The sequence below is a fragment of the Kryptolebias marmoratus genome, linkage group LG9, assembly GCF_001649575.2.
Source record: "Kryptolebias marmoratus isolate JLee-2015 linkage group LG9, ASM164957v2, whole genome shotgun sequence".
NCBI lineage: Eukaryota > Metazoa > Chordata > Actinopteri > Cyprinodontiformes > Rivulidae > Kryptolebias > Kryptolebias marmoratus.
The window spans coordinates 25523984-25546172 of NC_051438.1; the positions used below are offsets into that span (position 1 = coordinate 25523984).

At 37.9% G+C, this 22189-nt stretch overlaps 3 protein-coding genes across 4 annotated transcripts; 1 reads left to right on the plus strand and 2 right to left on the minus strand.

The window, feature by feature from the left end:
* Window positions 1-337: 337 nt before the first annotated feature.
* On the minus strand, window positions 338-6558 carry asb5a (ankyrin repeat and SOCS box containing 5a). 2 transcript variants are annotated; one of them, XM_017417411.3, is made up of 7 exons: window positions 5247-6135; window positions 4888-4967; window positions 3109-3216; window positions 2719-2869; window positions 2198-2332; window positions 1192-1383; window positions 338-1059 (listed from the first exon to the last, which is right to left on the minus strand). In XM_017417411.3, exons 1-7 carry the CDS (start codon window positions 5323-5325, stop codon window positions 932-934), a joined length of 873 nt encoding a protein of 290 aa, XP_017272900.1. In that variant the 5' UTR covers window positions 5326-6135; the 3' UTR covers window positions 338-931. The 2 variants fall into 2 exon arrangements, with proteins under 2 accessions (XP_017272900.1, XP_017272899.1); XM_017417410.3 differs by lacking the exon at window positions 5247-6135 and adding an exon at window positions 6206-6558 and having other exon boundaries at window positions 340-1059.
* A 519-nt stretch (window positions 6559-7077) lies between these two features.
* On the plus strand, window positions 7078-17297 carry ctso (cathepsin O). Its single transcript, XM_017417540.3, has 8 exons — window positions 7078-7377; window positions 8035-8140; window positions 8434-8558; window positions 11613-11780; window positions 12169-12290; window positions 15089-15252; window positions 16274-16366; window positions 16482-17297. The coding sequence occupies exons 1-8, from the start codon at window positions 7156-7158 to the stop codon at window positions 16514-16516; spliced, it is 1035 nt and encodes a 344-aa protein (XP_017273029.1). The 5' UTR covers window positions 7078-7155; the 3' UTR covers window positions 16517-17297.
* tdo2a (tryptophan 2,3-dioxygenase a) lies at window positions 16616-21226 on the minus strand. Its single transcript, XM_017417538.2, has 12 exons — window positions 21102-21226; window positions 20847-20949; window positions 20651-20741; window positions 20370-20440; window positions 19854-19981; window positions 19544-19730; window positions 19298-19405; window positions 19077-19188; window positions 18868-18925; window positions 18258-18337; window positions 17996-18086; window positions 16616-17814 (listed from the first exon to the last, which is right to left on the minus strand). The coding sequence occupies exons 1-12, from the start codon at window positions 21134-21136 to the stop codon at window positions 17661-17663; spliced, it is 1218 nt and encodes a 405-aa protein (XP_017273027.1). The 5' UTR covers window positions 21137-21226; the 3' UTR covers window positions 16616-17660.
* Between the last annotated feature and the right edge of the window lie 963 nt (window positions 21227-22189).

Genomic DNA, 22189 nt, shown 5'->3' on the forward strand with positions numbered 1-22189 from the left:
CCTAATTCTCTCAACCTTCCCCTCTGGCCTTCTTTTTGTATGTGTTTCTATGGCAACCGCCTCCCCTTGTTGGTTCTACTGCCTACAAACCTCTACTGCCCTCTAGAGAATGAAACGTTAAAACAATCTTAGTAAGAAAATGTAATTTATTTATGTGGCAGTGCTGCTTCTGAATAGAAAATAAGAGGTATTAAAATATTATAAAATAATGAAAAAAATATTTCATGATCATTTTAATGGAAATGAAATTATTTAATTGAAAAACGTATTCCCAGCTCGTTATCACGTAATGTTTCAAGCCTGAAACCTGCAGTTGTTAACGTCTTAGCTGCGTGATTAAAGTGCATGTAGAGGAAAAGATGATTACTGTTACCATTTTGTGTCCAGTATACAAAAAACCCCCAAGAATCTTTCACTTTACAAGGTTTACAAACATTTTATTTGACAGTGTACAGTATGAAATGTAGAATACTCATTCAGTTTCATTTATATGACATTGAAATCTTGTAAAATATTTATGTAAAGTGCATTATCTTCTTATAGTTGTTGGAAATATCAAGGCATTCTCTAAACACTCGCACACACCAAAAATATAGTAATATTTACTTTGTAATTTTTATTGCATTGTTTATTTTTACCATAATAAACCCAGGAACCGTGGTTGCTATTAGCAGCACCATCCTCCTTCACATGCATCCAGGTCTTTACAGGATTTGTACATATCTGCAGCTTGGAATCAGACCAGCTCAGTGCAGCTTCCTACTGTCAGCTACTCCGTTCCTGCTCTGTACCTAATTTAAATCAGTCACTCTTACTGAGGTGTGACTAAAAGTGACAGTGAAAAAATAGTTTAGGTGTTGATCAGCTTTTTCAGTTAAAGGTGTCTTTCTTAAAAGTCCCGTTTAGGCACACGGTTTCTTGGTTCTGCAGGTCATTGGTACTGCAGGTAGCTCTTGAGCCTGTTGGGGAGGGGGAGGTGGGAAAGAAGGTGGAGTCTGTCACGGCCAACGCAGTTTCTGATGCACTGACGACACAACTGGCTCAGGAGTCGTGGCGTAGCTACAGAGAAAAGCACATTCAAGTAATTAATTTAAGTTTTTAAAAAATATATAACTTTAATAAAAGTAACAGAAGTAGAACAACAAATTTATCCCAGATGAAGCTGAGGTTCCACTGAAAGTGAACTTTTACCTTCATAAAGAAGTAGAAAGCCCTCTGTTAGACTGCTGGGTGGAGCCACGTCTACTGGCCTCTGGAACTCTGTGTTTCTGGCGTTAATGTCTGCACCGAAGTCCAGCAGCAGCTTCACGACAGCTGTGCAGTCTTTTTCTGCTGCCGCATGTAAGGGTGAATCCAGGGATCTGCCTTTTTGCACATTCGCACCTGTAAAGATGCAGTTTGATCATCTATTCCAAAACATTTAATGACACACACATATTTTATCATAATTAGAAAGCTCCACTCCTCACACTGTGGCTTTTATATTTCCTGAAAACCTTTATTTACATGTATCTAATAAAATCTTTCATTAACCTTGTAATTTAATTAACTTAGCTTTGATCGAGGGTAACAAGCTTGAAACTGTGAGCAGAGTGCACACACGTTTATAGTTACACCTTAATTAAACTGCAGCATATGTTTTGCTTCCATTGTGTATTTGTTTACTTAAAAAAATGTCAATCAAAATTTTGCAAATATGTTTATTTTCTATTAACTTTATTATCTGAGTACAGATTTTACCATTTGCAATTTAGTCTTAGTTGTTTTTGAGATTTTGGACATCATGATTATAAGTTGTTGTTTTTTTTAAAGCCTTTTAAGAATTTGCAAGCACATTTTTTTTCTTCTTTTTTTAATATTGTTGTTTGTGTCTGTGTGTGTGTTCATTTGCCTGTACTGTTTGCAAAATATCTCAGGATTTTAACAAAAGTTTCGTAAAGTAATAATTCCTATTTTAAGATGGCTACCTCAGCTATATGACCTTAGACAACACAAGAGCAGCTATAACTTGGCCAATTTTCCAGATACTGAGCAAATATTAGGTGCGGTCGTAGCTTGGCGGGCGATATGCATTCTTTTTAAGGAATGCTAGGCCTTTAATTCTTTGTGTGTTTATTATACAGTATGTTTACTTGTGTTGGTGCTGCTCCTATAGGCCCTGTGCCAGTCTATATGAAGATCTATGCTGCGAGCTCACCTTCCCTCAGGAGCTTCCTGGCACACTCCAGCTCTTGGCACACACAGGCAGTGTAAAGCGCTGTGCCCAGGTGAGGAATGTCTGTGTCCACATCAGCCCCCCAAGTTACCAGAGCCTCAACGCAACCATAATGACCTGGAAGTAATGGGGCATGGAGAAAGTAATCAGCAAGTGACAGTGTGAGATAATTCTTCAAGCTGTCCGCTCGGGTCATGCTAAGATTTATTTTTAAAGCTGTTCTTCACACTGCTGGTTTGTTAGAAAGGGCACTGCAGCAAAGCAGAAGGCACAAATACAGATCCAAAGACAGGACTGAATGTGAGTTATGATGAGAAAAATTATTGATTTGGAAAAATATTGAAAACCATTAACAGAAACAGGTTGACCCCAAGTATAGAAAACAGAAAATCTTTTAAGATGTACTGTACCTCAACTTCTGACTTTCTTAAAAACAGTTTTTCGACCCTCTAATATTAGCTAAAGCTTCAACCTGAAATGCAGAACACTTAGTCACGTTTTACCTTTGCTGGTCGCCTCATGTATCGGTGAAGGTTGGTACACAAGGCTCTGGGGTTTTGCTCCATTTTCCAAAAGAATTTCAGTGCATGCCACACTGCCCACTGTACAGGCATTGAACAGAGGGGTGACTCCATCAATTGTAGAAGCATTGACCTGTGAAAACATTTTTGTCTTTATTGTTATTTTTAGCCCCTGTTTAACCGTGCAAGTTGACTAATAGCAACAGCCAGGAGCGACAATTGAAGAGGACCAACAATTTAATCACTCTGCAGTTGTCTGTGGATGGAGGGTACCATGGTGCTCATTTGTTAGAGTTTCCCATCCATGGAAATTACATTTGACCTCTGCTGAGCGGCGACATTAAAGAGTCTTCATGCCACTGGGTGACTTACATTTGCTCCTGCATCAATGAGAGCTCTGGCACAGGCAACATAGTCTCCAAGACAGGCCTCATGAAGGGGTGTCACATGGTCTATGGTCAGAACATTCACACTGTGACCCTGGAAACAAAACCCAGCAGCTCCAACAGTTTAATGGGAAAAGACATAATAAGAAGCATCAAGAACTAATAACCCCTGTCACTCTCTGCTGGTTAAATAAACAGGATTTACAAGAGCTTTACCAAAGCTTATCTCCTCCTACAAAACAAAACAAACCCATCATCCTCAGTTATGGTTGAAAGTAATTAGCAAACTGGACTGCAAAGTCACACTTCAACATTAGGCATTAATGAGCCTGATAATTAAAATGAAAATCAAACAAAAATCTGGTAAAGAGCTAAATAATTCACCATGTGAAATACTGTAATGTCACTGCTTTGTCAAAGCTTTGTCTGACTTAAACAAGGCATCATCGGCTTTGCAGCGCAGTCCTCCATCTGTGAGCAGCATAAGAGCAAAGTGGAAGCTGCAGGTTTTATCCCATTCCCTGACAACTTTCTGAGAATGCCATTTCTTCGTACATGATAATGTTTAGCTCTAAAACAGGTAAGGATACTGTAAGTCATGGTAATCACTTGAGACTAAGAAAAATGTCATTTAGAATAGATGAAAATGTGAAACACATGATGAGTTTTTAGATAATTTAGTCAGCAGCACACAACCAAACCCTGTAAATTTTGTATATTAACATCATTTTATAAATTAGATTATTTTAGTATTTTATATGTGTGAATCCTAAATCGAGGACATCAAACCAAATTTTGTTGTTCTATGCATAATGACAATAAAGATTCTTGATTCTTTTTGAGTTTTGAGTATTTAAGCCAACGCTCTTGCCAATTTTAATTTAGGCTTACACAAATCACTGATCAGCTGACAGGATCGTATTTATAACCAGTCACTTTAAAAGTACTCATTGCAAAGTCATAAAACTAATTAAAAATAAATAAATAGATAAAAAATCATACTATAACAAAATAAATCCACCTGTTTTTCTCAGTGATTAATGTGTTCATAAATTAAACATTTCTAAGTAAAATTTGTGAGCATCTACCAACTACCACATGTGTTTGTTAACCTACAAAAATGGCTGAAGTGACTGAAAAAAGGTCAACAATGGCCACCTCCATGAAAGAACCATTTGGGAGGGAGAAGTCCAACACATTTCATGTATTGGTACACATTTATATTAAGACTTTTTGAGTAAAGTAGGCAGATCAAAGTGTTTTGTTTACATACAGTGTGTACCCACATTGCAGAATTTCTATCACTACATCTGGAGAACTACAGGAGTAAACTGTTTTAAACTGCACAATTTAATATAGTTCAGGGTTACCTTTTTATGTTTGATTTCATGGTTTGCAGTGAGCACCTTTAAAGTATATTTCATGCACAACACTGAGATTTATGATGCCAGCTGGATCTCATTACACACAGCCCGTAATGGATACAGAAAGTAAAAGATAAGCTTTGGCCTTGTAATTTTACACAAATTAAATAACAAATAAATAAATAATAGATAATCTGGGATAAGAATCTCCCCTTAAAAAATAATAAAAAGCTGCCGTGAACTGTAATCCCTGACTCTTCAATCCCCCTATCTCTTTATCAGCCAGGGGATCTGCAAAGGTACTGAGCACAATTTAACAGGACAAGAGGTGGTAACAAAAGGCTCCGCATGTGCAGATAAGGAGACACATATTACCCTCCAAGGGATTGTGTTCTCTTCACCTGTAAAATGAGGGTCCTCAGGGCCAGGAGGCGCCCCTGACTGGCAGCGTCGTGGAGGGGTGAGCGGTCTGCCCACGATCCTGTGACAAGAATATCAATTCAGTGCCAGCTCCTACCTGAATGTATTACCATTTACCCGATTCTGTTATTCAGAACAGAAGCAGCAAACTAATCTTGAACACCAATACAAGCCATGTTTATTGCAGGTATGTGGCAAACCGTGCTATAAATTTCCTGATGCACTGAAGTTTGTATTGGCAAACATTTACATAGCAAGCTGATTAAAACGTAATAATGATAAAATGAGAAAGGCTGTAGCTATTTATTCTAAATTAAGTCCCCCCACCTATCAGGCACACCTGAATCAATGTCCAGAATAACAGCTGCTGCATTCCACACGCTAGCATCATCATTATCTTCCTTCTTCATTTGAATCATAAATTATGAATAACAGTCGACTAAATTATATATAATAATCAGGCAAAGATCTTCGGAAAGTCACGCTCTTCTGTTCATGCAGCCTACATTTTTCCCTGACTGACATTCATTTGAAACATAGACATAAAGAAGCAACTAGAGACATCAAACAGATTTCTCCTAACAAGGCGGACCATATCTACAGGACCGTGACTAATATCCTGAGTTTAGTTCATTAGTATTCCCTTTGAATGATCGCTACAGATTATGTTGTTGTCGTGTCTGTCTTGCCCCAGAATGTGTCTTCAGAACGCTTGTCCCCGAGAATGTGGAGTGTTGTTTTGGTTGCTGTGAGAGTGTGACAGGGTGCACCGCATAGCTGGGAATGGAAACTAGGGCAGGATGGGGGTGGGGGAGGGACGAGAAGGATATCATGACTGTGTTCTATTATTACATTAGAGAGAAAGAGCTGCTGGGGCCGACGGTGACTTCATTTAAAACTGAATGTGCACTTCAGGATTTATAAGTGGCTATTAGGCATGAAATGAAAGGAAAAGTGGACTCACATTCATGTTTGTAACAGTGTATGTATTAATGAGGATGCAATTAATGGCTTTTCTGCTAACTGGATTAATGATGCAGTATTTATAGCTCATCTGTAAAACAGGAATCATGTGTGTAAACACTAAGTATGCACACTGGATGTTTAAATAAACTTTTACCATGTTTACATCTAACCTTATACAGCTGAGGCCAAAGGTGTCACCATGCCTGCTTCAGAGACAGCTGCATTGTTCACATTTTTTCTGCTTCACGTTGACACAGTTATTAGTAAACAACAAATCGCTATAAGGAAACTTTTTTTATAAGGCTTTTAAAATAGTTTTCTCTGAATACTCACTGTGTTGTTGACCATAGTCGTAGAACTCTGCTGATATCCGGGCAGCCTCTTTACGATTTCCCCGGACTATATAGAAGTATGTTAGCAAGTTGAGCGAGATCTTAACAAAGAGCTTGAAGCAGAACAGAGCCAAGATGCTGAGATAAACATTGGACAACTGGACTGCGAAAGGCTTGTTGGTGAGTTCCGCTGTTGGTTCTGACATTTCCTCTGGCGCGCTTCAAAAGAGCTTTGGTTGTGATGAAGGCTGGATGAGATGCCACTCAAAAAAAAAAAAAAAGCACAAGAGTAGCCTACTTTTGCTTCCTCTGCACTCACTGGCTGGCTGGTCCTGACAAAATGCAGGCTGGAAAAAATGTTCTGCAGCTGCCACCGTGCCTAGGAGTAGATACTGTTGTTATTGTGCCCTGTGTGTGGGTGTGGGGTGGCCAGAAGTTATTTCAATGTCAAACTCACTTACCTGTTTCAGTCGCAATCAAAACAACCCAACCATAACAGCACAGAATTATCAAAATATCTACTTTTTTGCACATATTCAAACAAGATCATGTGAGAAGTGTGTTTCTGTATAGCTTGGGGATTAATTAGGTTGTGTTGAATACATCTTATCTTAATAGTTACTTATTATAGAGGGTAAAGAGGATAAATAATGTAAAAAAGAAAAAAAAAAAACTTAACATATTTAATTATATACATCACTGTTAATATACCCCAAATAAGACACAATATCAGTGATGATTGAATCGTTAATTTTGAAGAATTGTTCTCTTTTTCTTTGTTTTCTTCCTTATTTTGCGCCAGTGTCTTTTATAGACATTTGACAGTTTCCACGGTAACGCCTCCGGATTCCCGCGCATGCGCCCTACGTTATTTAACGCCTTTTCCGCGAACATTGAACATGTCTGCTTCCTGTATTTACTTCATGTTTTCACCACACGCCGCTTCGTCTAATGGAGGTTTTGGAGTTGTTTACAGGTGTTTTAGCCGCTGTTGTCACATTGCTGGGCTCTCCTGTGTGTTGTCAAAATGGGAGCTCTGTTGAAATTCCTCCAAAGATAGATAATAATAATAATAGCTCCGGCGAGGCTGATTTTGAAGCGTTTAGAAAAAAGTTTCACCGTTTGTATGAAGTTAGCAGCGACGAATTTCTCCTTCGTCATCGTTATTTTCAGGTAAGAAATATCAGAAGGAGGCCGATAGGAACTATTAAAGATAAAGGGTTGATAAATCTTCAGATTGATAATCTATGTCAGTCATAAAGTAGGTCAGATGCTGTGTAAACAAACAGAAAACTACTGTCATGAGCTCAAAAGTCATTAAAAATACGCAGTTTCACATTAAAATTACATATTTAGCATTTATTCAAAGTGCTTTTATTCGCTGGTGTAGACTCTCACTCATCCAGGACATGACAGTCCTAAGGGGTTAATTAGAAAGCAGCTTTATTTTTAATTGTTAAGAGTTTTTGTGGTGTAGTTTAACATTATTTACCTTTTGGTGGCTGGCGATAACAACAAGAACATGGAGACCTCAGTGAGATCTGTGTAAATAAAAGTAAAAATAAAAATAGTGACTTTTTCCATCTCATAATGTAGCCAAGGTTGTCAAATATGTTGAAAATTTTAACACATAACACCTTGTATAGTTGTATAGTAGATCAATATGTTTTGCCATCTTCCTATATGTAACCTGTGTTGATATATTTTTATTATCCTATGCAACAATATTAGCATGAACAGTTCATTCTGATGACTGCAGCTGCCCCTCCACCGTGTTCTGGCTTCCCAGTTAACTGTATGACAGCTGATGTGTTGTTTGTGTTACTGCAGAATGCTACACTGCGACACATATACCTGAACTCATTTTCTACAGAACCACCGTCTGCCAGGTATGGCATCAACCAGTTCTCTGACCTCTCTCAGATGGAATTCAGGGGTAAGATGAAATGTTGTTGTGTGCTGTGGTGGCTTGCAGAATTGAATTAGTTGCATGCACTGTATTTTTGCTTACAGGAAATTGAAAAAAAAAAAAAAGCCAAAACTGCCTTTCTTTCTTTTTTTTTCTTTAAGTTCTTCTTCAAGTTTGCTTGCTTATTAAAAGTTTGTTCCATCGAGTTTTTCTCATCTTATCTGACCATCTTGGAAGTCTTTTATGACTTGAGTCCACAGCCATCGTTTATATGTGTGTTTGCATTCAGTAATGACTTTGAATTCTGTCTTTACCTACAGGTATTTACCTGCGAGCAGTAGGTGGCAGAGCTCCTGTCTTCTCTGGACAAACTCTAAAGGGGCTCCCGGCCAAATTTGACTGGAGGGACAAGGGAACGGTGGCACCTGTCCAGAACCAATTAGCAGTAAGGTTAATGCATATAGATGAGATATATACTCATCAGCCACATCACTGAAGTCGCTGTCAGATGAAGTTATTGACATTGATTATTTAATCACAATTCAATGTTCTTCTGGGAAACCTTTGCTCCCTGGATTCATTTAGACAATACTTGAACAGGTTGGGCTCACATATAGATTACTGCAGTCCAAGCAACTCCTCGCTGCCTCTGCGCTCCCTGATGGAGCCGTCTTCCACATTAGGAAAGTGCTTTGAAAGTCTTTGAGAGTTTATTACAGGAGACTGAGCTGGGTTACAAAATATCCAAGTATTTTAATTAAATAATAAATACATTTACATAAACCAAAATAATAAAATCTGGTGTTCAGAGCCAAATGTTTAAAGGAAACCAGCTCTGTCCTGCTAGTTTTTAATGCTGCTTGATTTGATGTTGGATTTCTGGAACAGATGGTGAGATTTTCCTCAGTTGGCCATTTTTAATGTGGTTGAGGTGAAAGGGATTCAGTCTATACTGAGTTCAAACCAGCGAAGACGAGCAAAACTTTCCTGAATCCTACCACCTGCCACGTCTCTGCATCGTCTTTGCATTTCTCCAGCTGCAGCGCGCTCCACAACTCACCACGAGTGTCAGTGGTCTGACTCTGTGCGTTCAGGATGGGGGATGTGCCGGTGAGGGGAATTTAATTTAAGATTTGACTTAACTTCTTTCTTCTGCAAGTGAAAAGCAGTTCTGGAATAGATGTGACTCACCGGCATAAGCACGAAAACAAGTTAGTAGATTTATCATAAAGCAGATCTTTTAAGTAAGTCGTGATAATAAATTCATGTAAATGTATGAAAAGTCCTCATTTAGTTTCTACATTCTGGTTTCACTTCACTATCTCACCATCTGCTTTCCCACTTCCCCATGTCTGGAAAATATTTATACATGTAGGTCAGAGTTTTCACATAGGTGCACATATTCTCACTTGTCAAATTTGCACGTATGTATTGTGCGGGATGTCTTTCGGGTGTTGATTTTCGAGGTCTTTTATGATGCTAATCAACTAACAAGTACCTAATATACAACTGTTTATGAAGCCACCCATATTAGACTCAAGTACTCGCCAATTAAACAATAAAGATGATGAGGTGGTTGCTTGACAAGTGTTTCCTCACTTCTCAGTTCTAACGCCCATTACTGCTTTAATCACGGGGCAGAGAAGCCGAAGCCCTAAGGCATTCAAACTCTCACTTTTTTCGAACAATAATTTACACCTCATATAGCTGTTCCCACCAAGGATGTAAGTTTCCTTGTTTGAACAGGTCCAGAGTCTGTGTGAAAGCATGAATAGTTCTTATTTAAACAGTTAATTAGCATCTAGACACAAGAAAGCTCGTACTTCTCCGTAAAGTTTACTCCCAGTGAAGGCTTCATGGTGTCACACATAACATTGCATCTGTGATAACTCCCAAACCAAGATTTATGATGAGAACAAAGTGGATTTTCCTTTCTGCAAATCAATGTTGGTCTTTCCGTGTTCATATGAAGGTCAAACATTCAGCTGAAGTGGTAATGGACAAAATAGTTTTGTGAGTGGCGGGGGAGTTCAGTCATTAAGGGAAAGTAATGAAACGACGACAGACCAAGCCTTTGAGACTTAAGCTCAGCGAGCAGAATAGACCTGGGATTTAAAAAGGAGAAGGTTAGTGAGATGGAGATGTTGCATGTTCTTTATGAGGGTTCACTTTTTGCTCTTTTTGTCCTTTATCTCTTTAGTAAGTCAATTTGCTGCGGGGGATGATATTTTCACTTTAAAGCTCTTGTCCTAAGGGAGAGACATAACCTATACAGGAGAATGCTGCATGATAACATGGTGTATATTTCATTCTCTTGAATACAGGGAAAGTTTAGCGCTCCTGGGAGAATCTGTAAACGACCAGAGTCACCGCGCTCACCTACCTCAGCTCTGCACAGACAGATTTCTTATTGTCGGGCTTGTCTGTTGGACCTTCCTGCTTCGAGTTCCCACAGCAGCTTTTTGGATAGACAAAAGATAAACTGCAGTAGCACGCAGGCAGACACAAAATATCAAGTCAATTACAAGTCATAAATTTTTTTTTGATTTAAAATTTCCTTTTCCTGATTCCTCATTTATAGCTTGAGTGCGTTTCAAAGCTTGCAGATGGCTTTAATATTTTGTATGCTCAGCACATACTTATCTCCAGTCCAGGCAATCATGACTGAATTTAGTTTCTATATTGATTTTAAGCCATGGAACCATTTTGATTAAAAAAAGAAAGAAAAAAAAAGCTGTTTTATACAGAGAGCTCAGATGTTCATCACATTTATGAGATTTTAAGCTGAAGAAGTGCACATGATGTAGTGATCTTTAATTTGGAGAATGAGATTTGTCTGTGCAAATATTGAACGGAAAAAAGTCTCACATAATAAAAATTGTCATGTCCCCTTCATAGGGGAAAAGGGGGCTGGTTTCAGGGAGGCAAAAGATCTTTATCTGTCAAATCTGCTGTATAAATTTTACAGTGCACTTTCTAAATATTGGAAATAATTTTGCAGAGAAGCTTGAGCCCCATCGTTTTGTTTTTTTTTGTATATTTCCCACATGTGGGTGTTAGATGACAGTAAGTGGAGTGCATTAATTCAAGCAGAAATCCAATTTTTCTCCGAGATTTAATTCTTAAAGTGTTTCTGTCAGTAGATGGCAGCAGAAAGCAGTCGGTCAGGGCTCATTTACAGCATTCCTCTTCTCACCTTTTCACGCAGTACAGAAGAATATTCAGTAATATTGAGGCTACTTGATTAAAATTTCTTTAAAAGGTTAAGCTGAGTTTCATTTGAAGGCTTCAGTGTTTGATTTTAACAAGAAAAATATCAAATTTTTGAGTAATTTTATTTGCACAAACTGATTGAAGTTTAAAAATGTGACGCTGATTTCCACATGATTTATTTTCACAAGTCTTTGGAGATTTGATATGGTTTGATTCTTTGTCAGGAAACACATTAAAATCACTCTTCTTTTCCTGTCTTTGTCTGTCTCGTCTTTGTAATTTGCAGTGTGGGAGTTGTTGGGCTTTTAGTGTGGTCGGTGCCATCCAGTCTGTCTGCGCTATCGTAGGCTCGCAGCTGGAGCAGCTCAGCGTGCAGCAGGTTGTGGACTGCTCCTACAACAACGAGGGCTGCAATGGAGGCTCTCCCTCTCAGGCTCTGTCGTGGTTGAAACAGGTGTGCTGATATGTGTACAGAAAAGATTTGCAGGTCTAAAGGAATGCTTCTAAAATTCTAAATTTTTTTAATTTTTTTGTAAAGCTGAACCAAAAGTGAGCTTCAAATCTTTAATATCGATTTTATTTTATTTTTTTCTGAATAGCTCTGTCAGTAGAGCACCTGTTTTTATTTTTATAGTAAGCTAAAAAATATTATTCAGTAATATATACATGTGCCCCGCCTCTTCCACAATGAGCGCTGGAGATAGGCACCAGCTCCCCGCGATCCAGAAAGGAACAAGCGGCTAAAGAAAATGGATGGATGGATGGAATATATACATTTTTTTTTAAATAGATAGGCATGCTAGTTTCCAATGACACACTTACAATTTTCTATTTTTATCTAGGCCAAAGTAAAGTTGGTGACTCAGTCAGAGTATCCGTACAAGGCCGAAACAGGAATCTGTCATTTCTTCCCCCTGGCACATGATGGTATTACTCTGAAGAACTATACAGTACACAACTTCAGGTAACTTCTCTTTTTTTAATTGATTTTTCACTCGTTTTAGGAAGTTATCTACAAGTCAACAGGCTAAAACATTAACATTAAATTTCAGATTATTCACATGGGGCTCTACGCAGGTTTTCAGAAAAGCATGGGTGTGTGATCGGTGCCGTCCAATGACAGTTCAGTTTAAATTCTGTTCTGTCAACAAAGAGGTGGAACTCTCAGAAGCCCAAAGGTTTTTGACTTTAAGTCAACTTTTGTGGCACAAGTCGCTCACAAAAGTTGTTTGTTTGTTTTTTCCCTGATGTTGATAACTTAGCTGTGGTCAGAGGTTAATTCAAAGCTGACGTGGTTTTGATTTTAATGCAACAGATGTAGTTGAGCTTTTAAGTTTTTTACATTTTCTAATCTAATTTAACAGTTTGCTCATGTTTCCTTTAATGCAGTTTGCATTAGCTGTAATTTACTATAATTTAAATCCAAAATATATTTGCTGAACATTTTTTTTTTCTGACAAGGTTGTTAATCTTATTTTGCATAAAATTGTGAATAATGACTCCAGTATGCAGCATCTTCAATCCAGTCCAGCTATAATCTGTGGAAAAACAGACACCAGAAAGCTTTAACCGCGTTTCTTCATGCTTATACAGATTGACTTAACTTTGCAAGTAAGACTTCAAAAATCTTTAGTGTCTTTTTACCAATTCATTGCAAAAGAGAATTCCTAAGAAAGAGAATTAGCATCAACAAGGCTACTATTAATCAGGAAGGCAGTTTGACTAGTTATGAATCAGAAAGTAGCAATCATCTCACGTGCAAAGAAGTATAAATGACTTGCCAAGGAAATGGGAGGATGAGTGATAACTATGGCCTAGTGCCCAGTGGTTTGTGTTTCCACCAGCTGGCCTGCACTGTCATCCAGGCATAGAGTCTTCTAAGCCTCTGCTTAGCAGGACATAGCCACTGGCAGCGGAAGAAGGCAGCGTTCAAGTGTTTCACTTGAGCAGATTTGCACCGCTGCTGCAGGTCCCTGGATCTTCATCAGACGACCTGGATCATCTTTGTTCTCAAAATGAAGGGATTTAAAGAAGACTAATAACTGCACCTCAAACTCTAAATCATGGTAAATTTGCTGTTATGGCTGAAGAAAATGGATGGACATGGGCACAAAATGTCATGCTTTTCAAGAAATGTGTTCTGTGAAATGTCAGAAGAATTCTTCATGATTCTGCTTACAGGCTGAGCTGTGAAAACCATCATGAGCACACAGGGACCAGTGGCATTGTGAAAAACAATCAAAGCATTAAGTTTTGATTGATCTGTCAAACACACGTCGTGGTGTGCACCATTAGCTTTGTAATCCAGGTTGGTCGTGTTATTTGAGCACATTTTAAGCTTTCAGCTTTATGCAAGCCCTACAAAGTCTTTTAACAGTTTTTACTTATTGTATCATGAGAAACACCTGATGGTATTCAGATTTTCGAGTGAAATACTTAATCTCCCTTGTTGTGAAATTACCGCATCCCCTATGTGCTCCTCTTTCTGTCAGAGCAAGTGGCTTAAAAAGAGCAAGAAGACAAAACATGACACAATAAAGTATTAAGGAGAAGCATTTATCATCTGTCAAAAAAAGAGTTTAAAATGTGAGAAATTCTCTTAATGTACCAGCAAGATTTAGAGGTGTCATTGCAGGAAAACTGATGTCATAATTTTAAGCAAAAATTGAACATTATAAATTACAAATTAATGGAAGTCAGTTCAGTTTATTTATATAATGCCAATTCACAACAACAGTCAGGGCACTTAAATTGCTGTTAATAATTAATATTACATTTTTAATATTGTTTCTTAACTGTGCAAAGAGGGCTCTTTAGTACCTTAAATTAGACATCAAATTGAGGCTATTTAAAATTCAGTTTAGTGAAACCAAATGCAACACAACTTGAGCCATTTTCCTTTGATTTATTGGGTTCCACAATTTTTTATTTTTATTTTTTCTTGCACAGTGACAATATCCACAATTTTTATGTTGTATTGTTTCTGGAACAGCATCTCATTTTTCCTGCTTTATTTAAAACAAAAAATACTTTTTTGTATTTTAATAAAGTTTCAGTGCTTTTCTTTGTTCACTATAAATCTCTGAATTTCCTCTGTTTCGTCCAAATACAGCCTTGCCTTGTTAGACACGACTTAAAAGTAAAGATGATTTTCAGACTGAGTAAATGTCAATGTCATGCTACCACTTGAATTACTGGTCTACCCTTTTCAACAATCCTCTGATCCAGCATGAAAATGTTCCTTTTGACCTGCCCCTGTCTTCCAGAATTGGACATCTCTGCAAAGAGGAGTCTCATCAGGGGGTCAGATCTTTACTGCTGCACAGCAAAAAGACAAACATGATCATAAAGTCAAAGTGGCTTTTCAGTGTGGTTCGGCACATAGAAATGGGCTCCGTGGATCATGTGTAATGAGCCTGGCAGCGGAGGGCATCACAGATACCCCCAGTGGGAATCATCCGGCGGGATGACAGGAAGGGGTAGCAGAGGGGGGCCGGCATATGTTCAACATAGTAAGAAGAAACGAGAATATGTGAAATACGTGTTCAAAAGCAGATGTACTAATGAGGAAAAAAAAAGATGGATAGTAGATGGATTCTAATGCAGTGAGGATGGTGAAAGAAATGTTCATTTCTGAAAATGTTTGAATATTCATCAAATCTTTCCTTATACTTTACTCAACTCCCAAACTTAATTCTACTGCGAACTTTAAAAGCAATTTAAGCACAAAACGATTCAAAAGAACGTGTTTGTATTCCTCAGTGGTCAGGAGGAGGCGATGATGGGTCAGCTGGTGCAGTACGGTCCGCTGGTTGTTATCGTGGATGCTGTCAGCTGGCAGGATTACCTGGGAGGCATTATCCAGCACCACTGCTCCAGCCAATGGTCCAACCATGCTGTTGTGGTTGTTGGATATGACACGACTGGTACAAGCTGCCATCACACATGCATGGGAGGGAATCACACTTCAACAGGCACATGTATTTAAGACACTGGACTGTGAAAGTCATGTAATTATGCAGTAAAATGTCTCTTTAATAAGGTTTACAAACACATTGCTTCAGTGGCAAAATATTATTATTTCTATGGCACAAAAAGATTTATGCTGCATTTCTAAAAAAATAACCACAGTCAAATCCTGTTAACTAAATGCTTGCAAAATAAGCTTTTTTTATATAATAATTTGTTTTGTTTTATTTTGACTAATTTCCCTTTTATGTAATCTAAAAACTACAGACTAAGGAACACTTTCAATTATTTTGTGCACTGTAAGGTCTTGAAAACTTTATCATATCAGCCTTTTTAAGCAAACAGTTACAAGAGTTTAACTGAGTTTCACAAAGTGAGCCTAAAGCCATCTTTACTTTCAACTCCAAATCAGATAAATGGAATGGGACGGAAAAATTTAATCTAAAAATACGGGAATGATTTTAACATTTACTTTGATTTGATTGCAGATAGAATTACCCCAAGATAAATATTTTTTTGGTTTGTGGTATTATTCTTAATAAAAGCTTTATTTTATTTTATTTTTTATTTTTGTCAGTCCACATCTACTTCAATGTTTGAAACCTACAACATAATTGAAAAATATCATCTTTTCCCAAACATATTATATCACCATTTGGGTTTCCCAACTTTATCTGATTTGTAGTTGTAGATAGTTTCTTCACAAACCCATTCTTTCTTTTTTTTTAAATACAGACTTTGAGTTTTAAAAGTTTGTGACATAATTGAAACTTCTGACCAGCTGTCTCATTTTTAGCTTCTTAACGTTAGTATTTCAACAACAAAATCCTGTTTTTCTTATCATTAATTATTTCACACAGTCTTGTTCTCAAAGTGCACAAAAGGAAAGCGATTATGTAACAGTGTAAACAGAAGCACATCCGGTGCTTCTTTATCCTGTAAATATTTCAGTCATGAAATGCATGTTTCCTGTTGCAGGGGAAATCCCGTACTGGATTGTGCAGAACTCCTGGGGAACCACGTGGGGAGACGAGGGTTATGTTTATATAAAAATCGGCAGTAATGTCTGCGGTAAGTTAATCACACCTCGTCGTTGCATGCTTGTTTTTGGGTGCATTGACTTTGCTGTGTTTAGTATACCCTCGTGGAATAACCATCCTTCACTTTTTTTAATTTTCGTTTCCAGGTATTGCAGATTCTGTGGCCGCTGTTTTTCTTTGACGGTTTGTTATTGAAGTCATCATTTGTGTTTGTGTGAGTCACAGCGTGTGGGTGCTTACCGGTGCCACGATGAAATAAGTCATGTGTTTATCTGCAGTGTCACTTTGAATAAAACTTTTATTGAAATGTAACCGTCTTGCATCACTACAACAAAATAAATCATCTCATATGTTTGCAAGTGTATATATGTATAACAGAGCAACAGAACGTTCCACTGCAAAACTGCAACAACATTTTCACTGTACAAAACATGCATCTTATTAAATACATAAAGAGATACTTTGTATTTGGACTCAGATTTCATCTATACAAATTCCCATTAATTAGTCCATACATACATAACAAAATTATGTAATATTATATATACATATATATGTATGTATCTATAATACTATACAAAACATGTCTGAGGAAGCTAGATCCCTAATATGTACACAATTTCTGGCTTACATTTGATCATATTCAGGCTATGCTGACAAGTCTGCTTTATATGATGGCATTTATGTGGTCGAAATTTCATCCTGTACATTTTCTTTTCCACCTGAGGTGCATCTTAGTCGTCTGAAATGGCCCCCGTGATGTATTGACATGAAGTATGTTGCATTTATCTAAAATCCCAGTAGCATTGTCTCTTCACTCAAGGTTTGATCATTCCTCCCACAGAATCGTTTGCCTGCAGGTCAGGTAATTTTCATTTACATAAATTTATTTAGAGAACATCTAAACAGTTTTCATCAAGAAGTCATCTGCAGTACTTTGTGCCTCAGAGTCAAGATTAGAGTTAAAAAAAAAACCCTGATTTGGCTTCGTAGAACATTTGTTGTCAGGCATTTTACTTCACAAGCTCTGCAACAGATTTTTAAAAATCCAGTTTTATATGTTTAGTTTTTACTGCTTAACTATAAATTGTAAAAATCTTTTAAGCAGACATTTATTCCCAGCCCTATTAAGAGAAAACATTCTCATATTTGACAATATCTCTCCCAGGTACATTGTAGTTATGCAGTAAATCATGCATTTAACATCAACAGTCACTCTGCTTGTCTACTTTTTTACATGTTGCTTTAACTTTTTGGGCAAATGGTTTAAGGCTGCAACATTTATAAGGGCAAAGAGAAGCCAGGGCAGGAGACTGAGGTGCACTTTAATCGGAGTCTTCGCTGCTGCCGTAAGAGCTGTCGCAGCACTCAGCCATGTAGAGGAAGGTATGAATGTTAGGATTCAGTTTTGGCACCCAGTGGCGAGGCACCAGGAATGTTGCCAGGTTAAACAGATCCACAAACACTTTGTAACGATCACTAAAAGGAAAGAAAACCATGTGCATCGTAAGTGATGGGATTATAAAACTGTCGTCACTTTGAAATTAAATTAAATTCATTTTTGTCATGCAGAACACTATCACAACTTTGTCCCGATCTGAATTAACTCCTAAGTGTTCGCAGAATGATTAATAAGATTGAAGTTTCTATCAAACAGTACCTGACAGTAGATCTTAGGTAGTGGTAGCCAGATGAGCCCCCTGTCCCGGCTTTGCTGCCGATCATTCGGTGTACCATGCAAACATGATTGTCTAAAAAAATACAGCCGGTAAAGAAGGTTAAGAATCTTTACATGTTCACTTTTTAACTTTGTGAACTCTTTATTGTTAGCTCGGCTCAAACTTTAGGCAAACTTTGACAAACTGCTGGTGTCTTGGGAAAGTTTATCCAGCAATTCACACACAGACATACGAAATACTCACATCTCCATTTTGTCATGAGAGTGTCGATGTCCATGAGGGAGGTGAGCAGCTGGAAAGGAACCTGGAACCTCGGCTCTTCCCTTAAAATGTAAGAGAACTTTTGATCTTTAACTGTTTTTTTTTTCTGAATTTTATTCACTTTAAAAATAAGAGCAGCTGTCACCTGTTCACCACTTACAGCCCTGCAGTTTTGCACTAATTATCACTTTCCAGTAACTGCTGGATGACTTTGTCTGCTCTGGTGAAGCCTTAATTAGCCTCATGTGACATTCTGTCTTTACCACATATGATTTACAAAACTACATGTTTAGACTGTTGAAACATCCTCAAGACCTCTTAACAACCGCTGGAGGTGTCACATGAATTTGATGGCTGACAGGGCTTCAGAACAGAGCCTGTGATATGGAAATTTTATATAGGAGGAATTAATGAGTGCCCCTGCCTCTAAAACTCACACTCAGGTGTTCTTAAGTTAAGATGTTAGATGTCTCTGGAGGTGCCCACACTTCTCAGATGTAAAAATGTAAAAAAATCTATTAAAACAGTGCAAATTGTGTAATTTTGCTGGACAATTCCAAGTGAAAAAAAAAACATTAAAAACTGTTCTTACCTGTAGAAGTAGATCATCAAAGCACCTTGGAGAGCCTTGTAGGAAAGCCGCCTTTCACCTTGTTACCGGAGTGAAAATATATTATTTTCAAAGTAAATAGACTTTTCTTTATTTGTCCATATTTGAGCTTGAGTTGAAAGTCCACAGGAGAGATTTTGAGTGAGCTCTAAACAAACACTGACAATTATAACATCTGATTAAACAGCTACCTTTGCTGACCAGGTGGTCATGACGCTTTTCATCAAACAGAGACGAGAAGAGCTCCCTTTGTTTGACGAGCTCAGCCATCAGCTCCTCCTTCTCCTCCGATTCTGGCATTTTCTAAAAAAATAAATAATACCCGCAAACAAAAATACAAGTTCTGTCAATCATTTGTGCGCTCCAGGCGAAGCAGGGAAAGTTTGTTCTGGGAGCTCGAGTCATTTCTTACCTCGATTTTCTCCTTCTCCACATTCAACCCATCAAATATATTGATTTTCAGCCTTTCCCAGAAATTGAATCCATCCAGCTCCAAGCCAGGAGTTCTCTCCAGCCACTCCTGAAAGAACAGCCCAAAGATTTTATGACATTTATACCCTCTTCAGTAGCACATTAGCTTCTCCAGGGTAGATACAATGAAACAGGATCTCTATGTTAATTAACCTAAATCTGAAAAATCAATGGCTTTGAGACGAACCTCCACCAGTTTTAGAAGTGTTGGCTCCTGTTCTGTTTTGAGAACCATCTCACTCTCATGGCCTTTGAAATTGTCTCTGTAATGTCGTCTGTTGTATGGAACCCTCAGGTTGTCCGGCACCCCGATTTTGTTCTCCAGGAGCCGAAACTGTAGACTTTGGAAGCCAGAGGCTGCGGACAGGTATTCTCTGTTCACACAAATAAGCATTAAATGCACGTCACGGCCCCAGAGCGAACCAACATGAAGAGGGGCCTCTTATAAAAATTTTAGTGATGAAGTAGAGAAGGCTAGAAGTTATTTATGAGTTTACCTAAAGTCATAAAAGTCCAAGGCTGTCATTGTTTCCAGAACTGCAAATTGTTCGACCAACAGCCTGAAGATCATTACGATCCTGTGTATGCGAGTGTTAACTTTGAGCATGTTGCGCTCGTCTCTGACCTGAAGGGAAAGAAATCGTTGATGAATTGACTACTAATTACAGCAGAACCTTCAACTACAGCCTAAGAAACGAAGAAAACAGTTGTTCCTTAATGAGTTCTTATTTTTTAATAATCATTTGTATAACCTGATAGTGTATGCTTCTCTTGTAGAGGTGATAGGGTTACATAACTGCAGCTCCACTTAGACTCCAGAACATGAGCAGAATTTGGATGTTTTTTTTTTTCCTGACTGAACTTCAAAACCAGATGTCTGTTAAATTTCCCTTTTAATCAGAACCACTAAGATTGGGGGTTATTTTGAGCACCGTTCAATCCTAAACACCTGTGATGTGGTGCTTGAAGATCTAAACTCATTAGTACAAACTGTCCTCGTCCGTGTGACTTACATGTCCGCTGATGAAGATCTCTCGCACCGAGTCCAGCTCAAAAAGAATCTGTTTGAACCAGAGCTCGTAGGCTGGAATAAAAATCAAAGGTTTGCTCATCATAAATACTTCAGTGTTATATTAGAAAGTTATCACAGAAAGAAGTGAAGGCTGAATCGAATTACTTCCATTCAGGTATGTGTTTGAGAATTCCTTGATTTTTATTTATTTATTTTTTTTATATTTCCAATTCTAACTAAACAAACACTGTGTTGAAGATTAAAGTCACAATCTGGTTTTACCTTGGTGGGTGACAATGAAGAGGTGCTCATCGTGGATCTTATTGCCCTGTACTTCACTTTGCAACACCTGGGCTGTGGTTATTTTGCTGAGCTGAGGGTGGAAAAGTAAAAAAAAAAACAAAACAAACACAAGTACTAAAATACCCTTAAAAAGACAGTTGCAAATATGTTTGTCTGGTGTTTTTTTTTTTCTTACCTGTAAATAGTCTCCATAGATAATTCCTCCTTTGCTGGCGTTGTTTACCCCAGCCTGTGAGGAATCTTCATCTTCCTCTGAAGGTGGCTTATTTTTGAATAACCTTGAAAACAAAAAGAAAGCCTATAGTTAATTGGTGCTTTTTTTTCTTTACTGGGATTAGTAATAGAACAGGTTTCCATTTCATGAATGTGGGATAAAAAAAAGAAAACAAAAATCCTTCAAAGCACTAATTTAGCACCGATTTCAACGTACAAATGCCTCTTCTCAAAGTACGGACATTCACTCATGACGTGTCCAAATCAGTTGCAGCAAAGACGGCTTCTTCTTAGGTGACTAAAGTTTACTAAAATTGTCTTCTATGTGATTCACGTTTTTAAAGATTCAACTTATCCAATCAGTCATGAGCGTGCTGTCGCCATCCGGCCCACCTCTATTTGTTTCATGTGATCCCTGTTTACATTAGGCTGGGACTACTTTCTGGACTTTGTATTACCTGCTTTAGAGAAAGGCCTGCATTTTAATTTTTCATAGGAAAAATAAAATAAACCAAAAATACAGCACATTGAATACATGACTTTACAGGAAGTTCCCAAATAATCTGAAGTATGAAACAACCATGATTAGAGTAAAGGTAAGGCTGTATCACTGCATTCTTTAATGCTAATAAAACTGAGTGCGATCAAGAAACTTTTCTTTTTTTTTAATGTTACTGTCTTGGTCATAGGGCACCTTCACTCTTTGCACTCTGGGTATTGATGAGTGTAACAGCGTGAACTTGTTACATAATGGAGAGAAGGACACTCTTGTCACATCTGTTGGCGTGACCTGCCTGCCTGCACTGACGTGTACTATTAACAGTGTTTCTACAATTTTTTTATTTATGGCAAGAGTAACAAATCTTGCACTCTTTTTTCAATGGAAAAGCTAATCTTTTAATTGTTTTCATCCATTGGTAAATTAGGAACATGTGTTTATGAAGCTCTCTGGAAATCTCTGTTGCCATTCTGTCGGTCATTCATCCGTAAATATTTGCTGTTTGGTTAATATTTGCTTTAGCTCGTCATTGAAGCTGAGCAGTTCTAATGTTGTTCTGAGAATAGTGCTTACTGTTCTCAAAGAAAACACTTTTTTCTCTAAACAGGGGGTTAATATTACATACATACCCTCAGAGTGTTGCAGTCCACAGCTCGTTGAAAGCTGAAAAATGTCAAATCTTGTTAGACCTGTAATATCAGCTGTCATACAAAGTTCATGGGAACTATTTGTTTGTTTTCAGTCACAGGTGGCACATTCTGTTGAAAATAATGACAGGCTTGTTGCTCCCCACCACCTGAGCCACT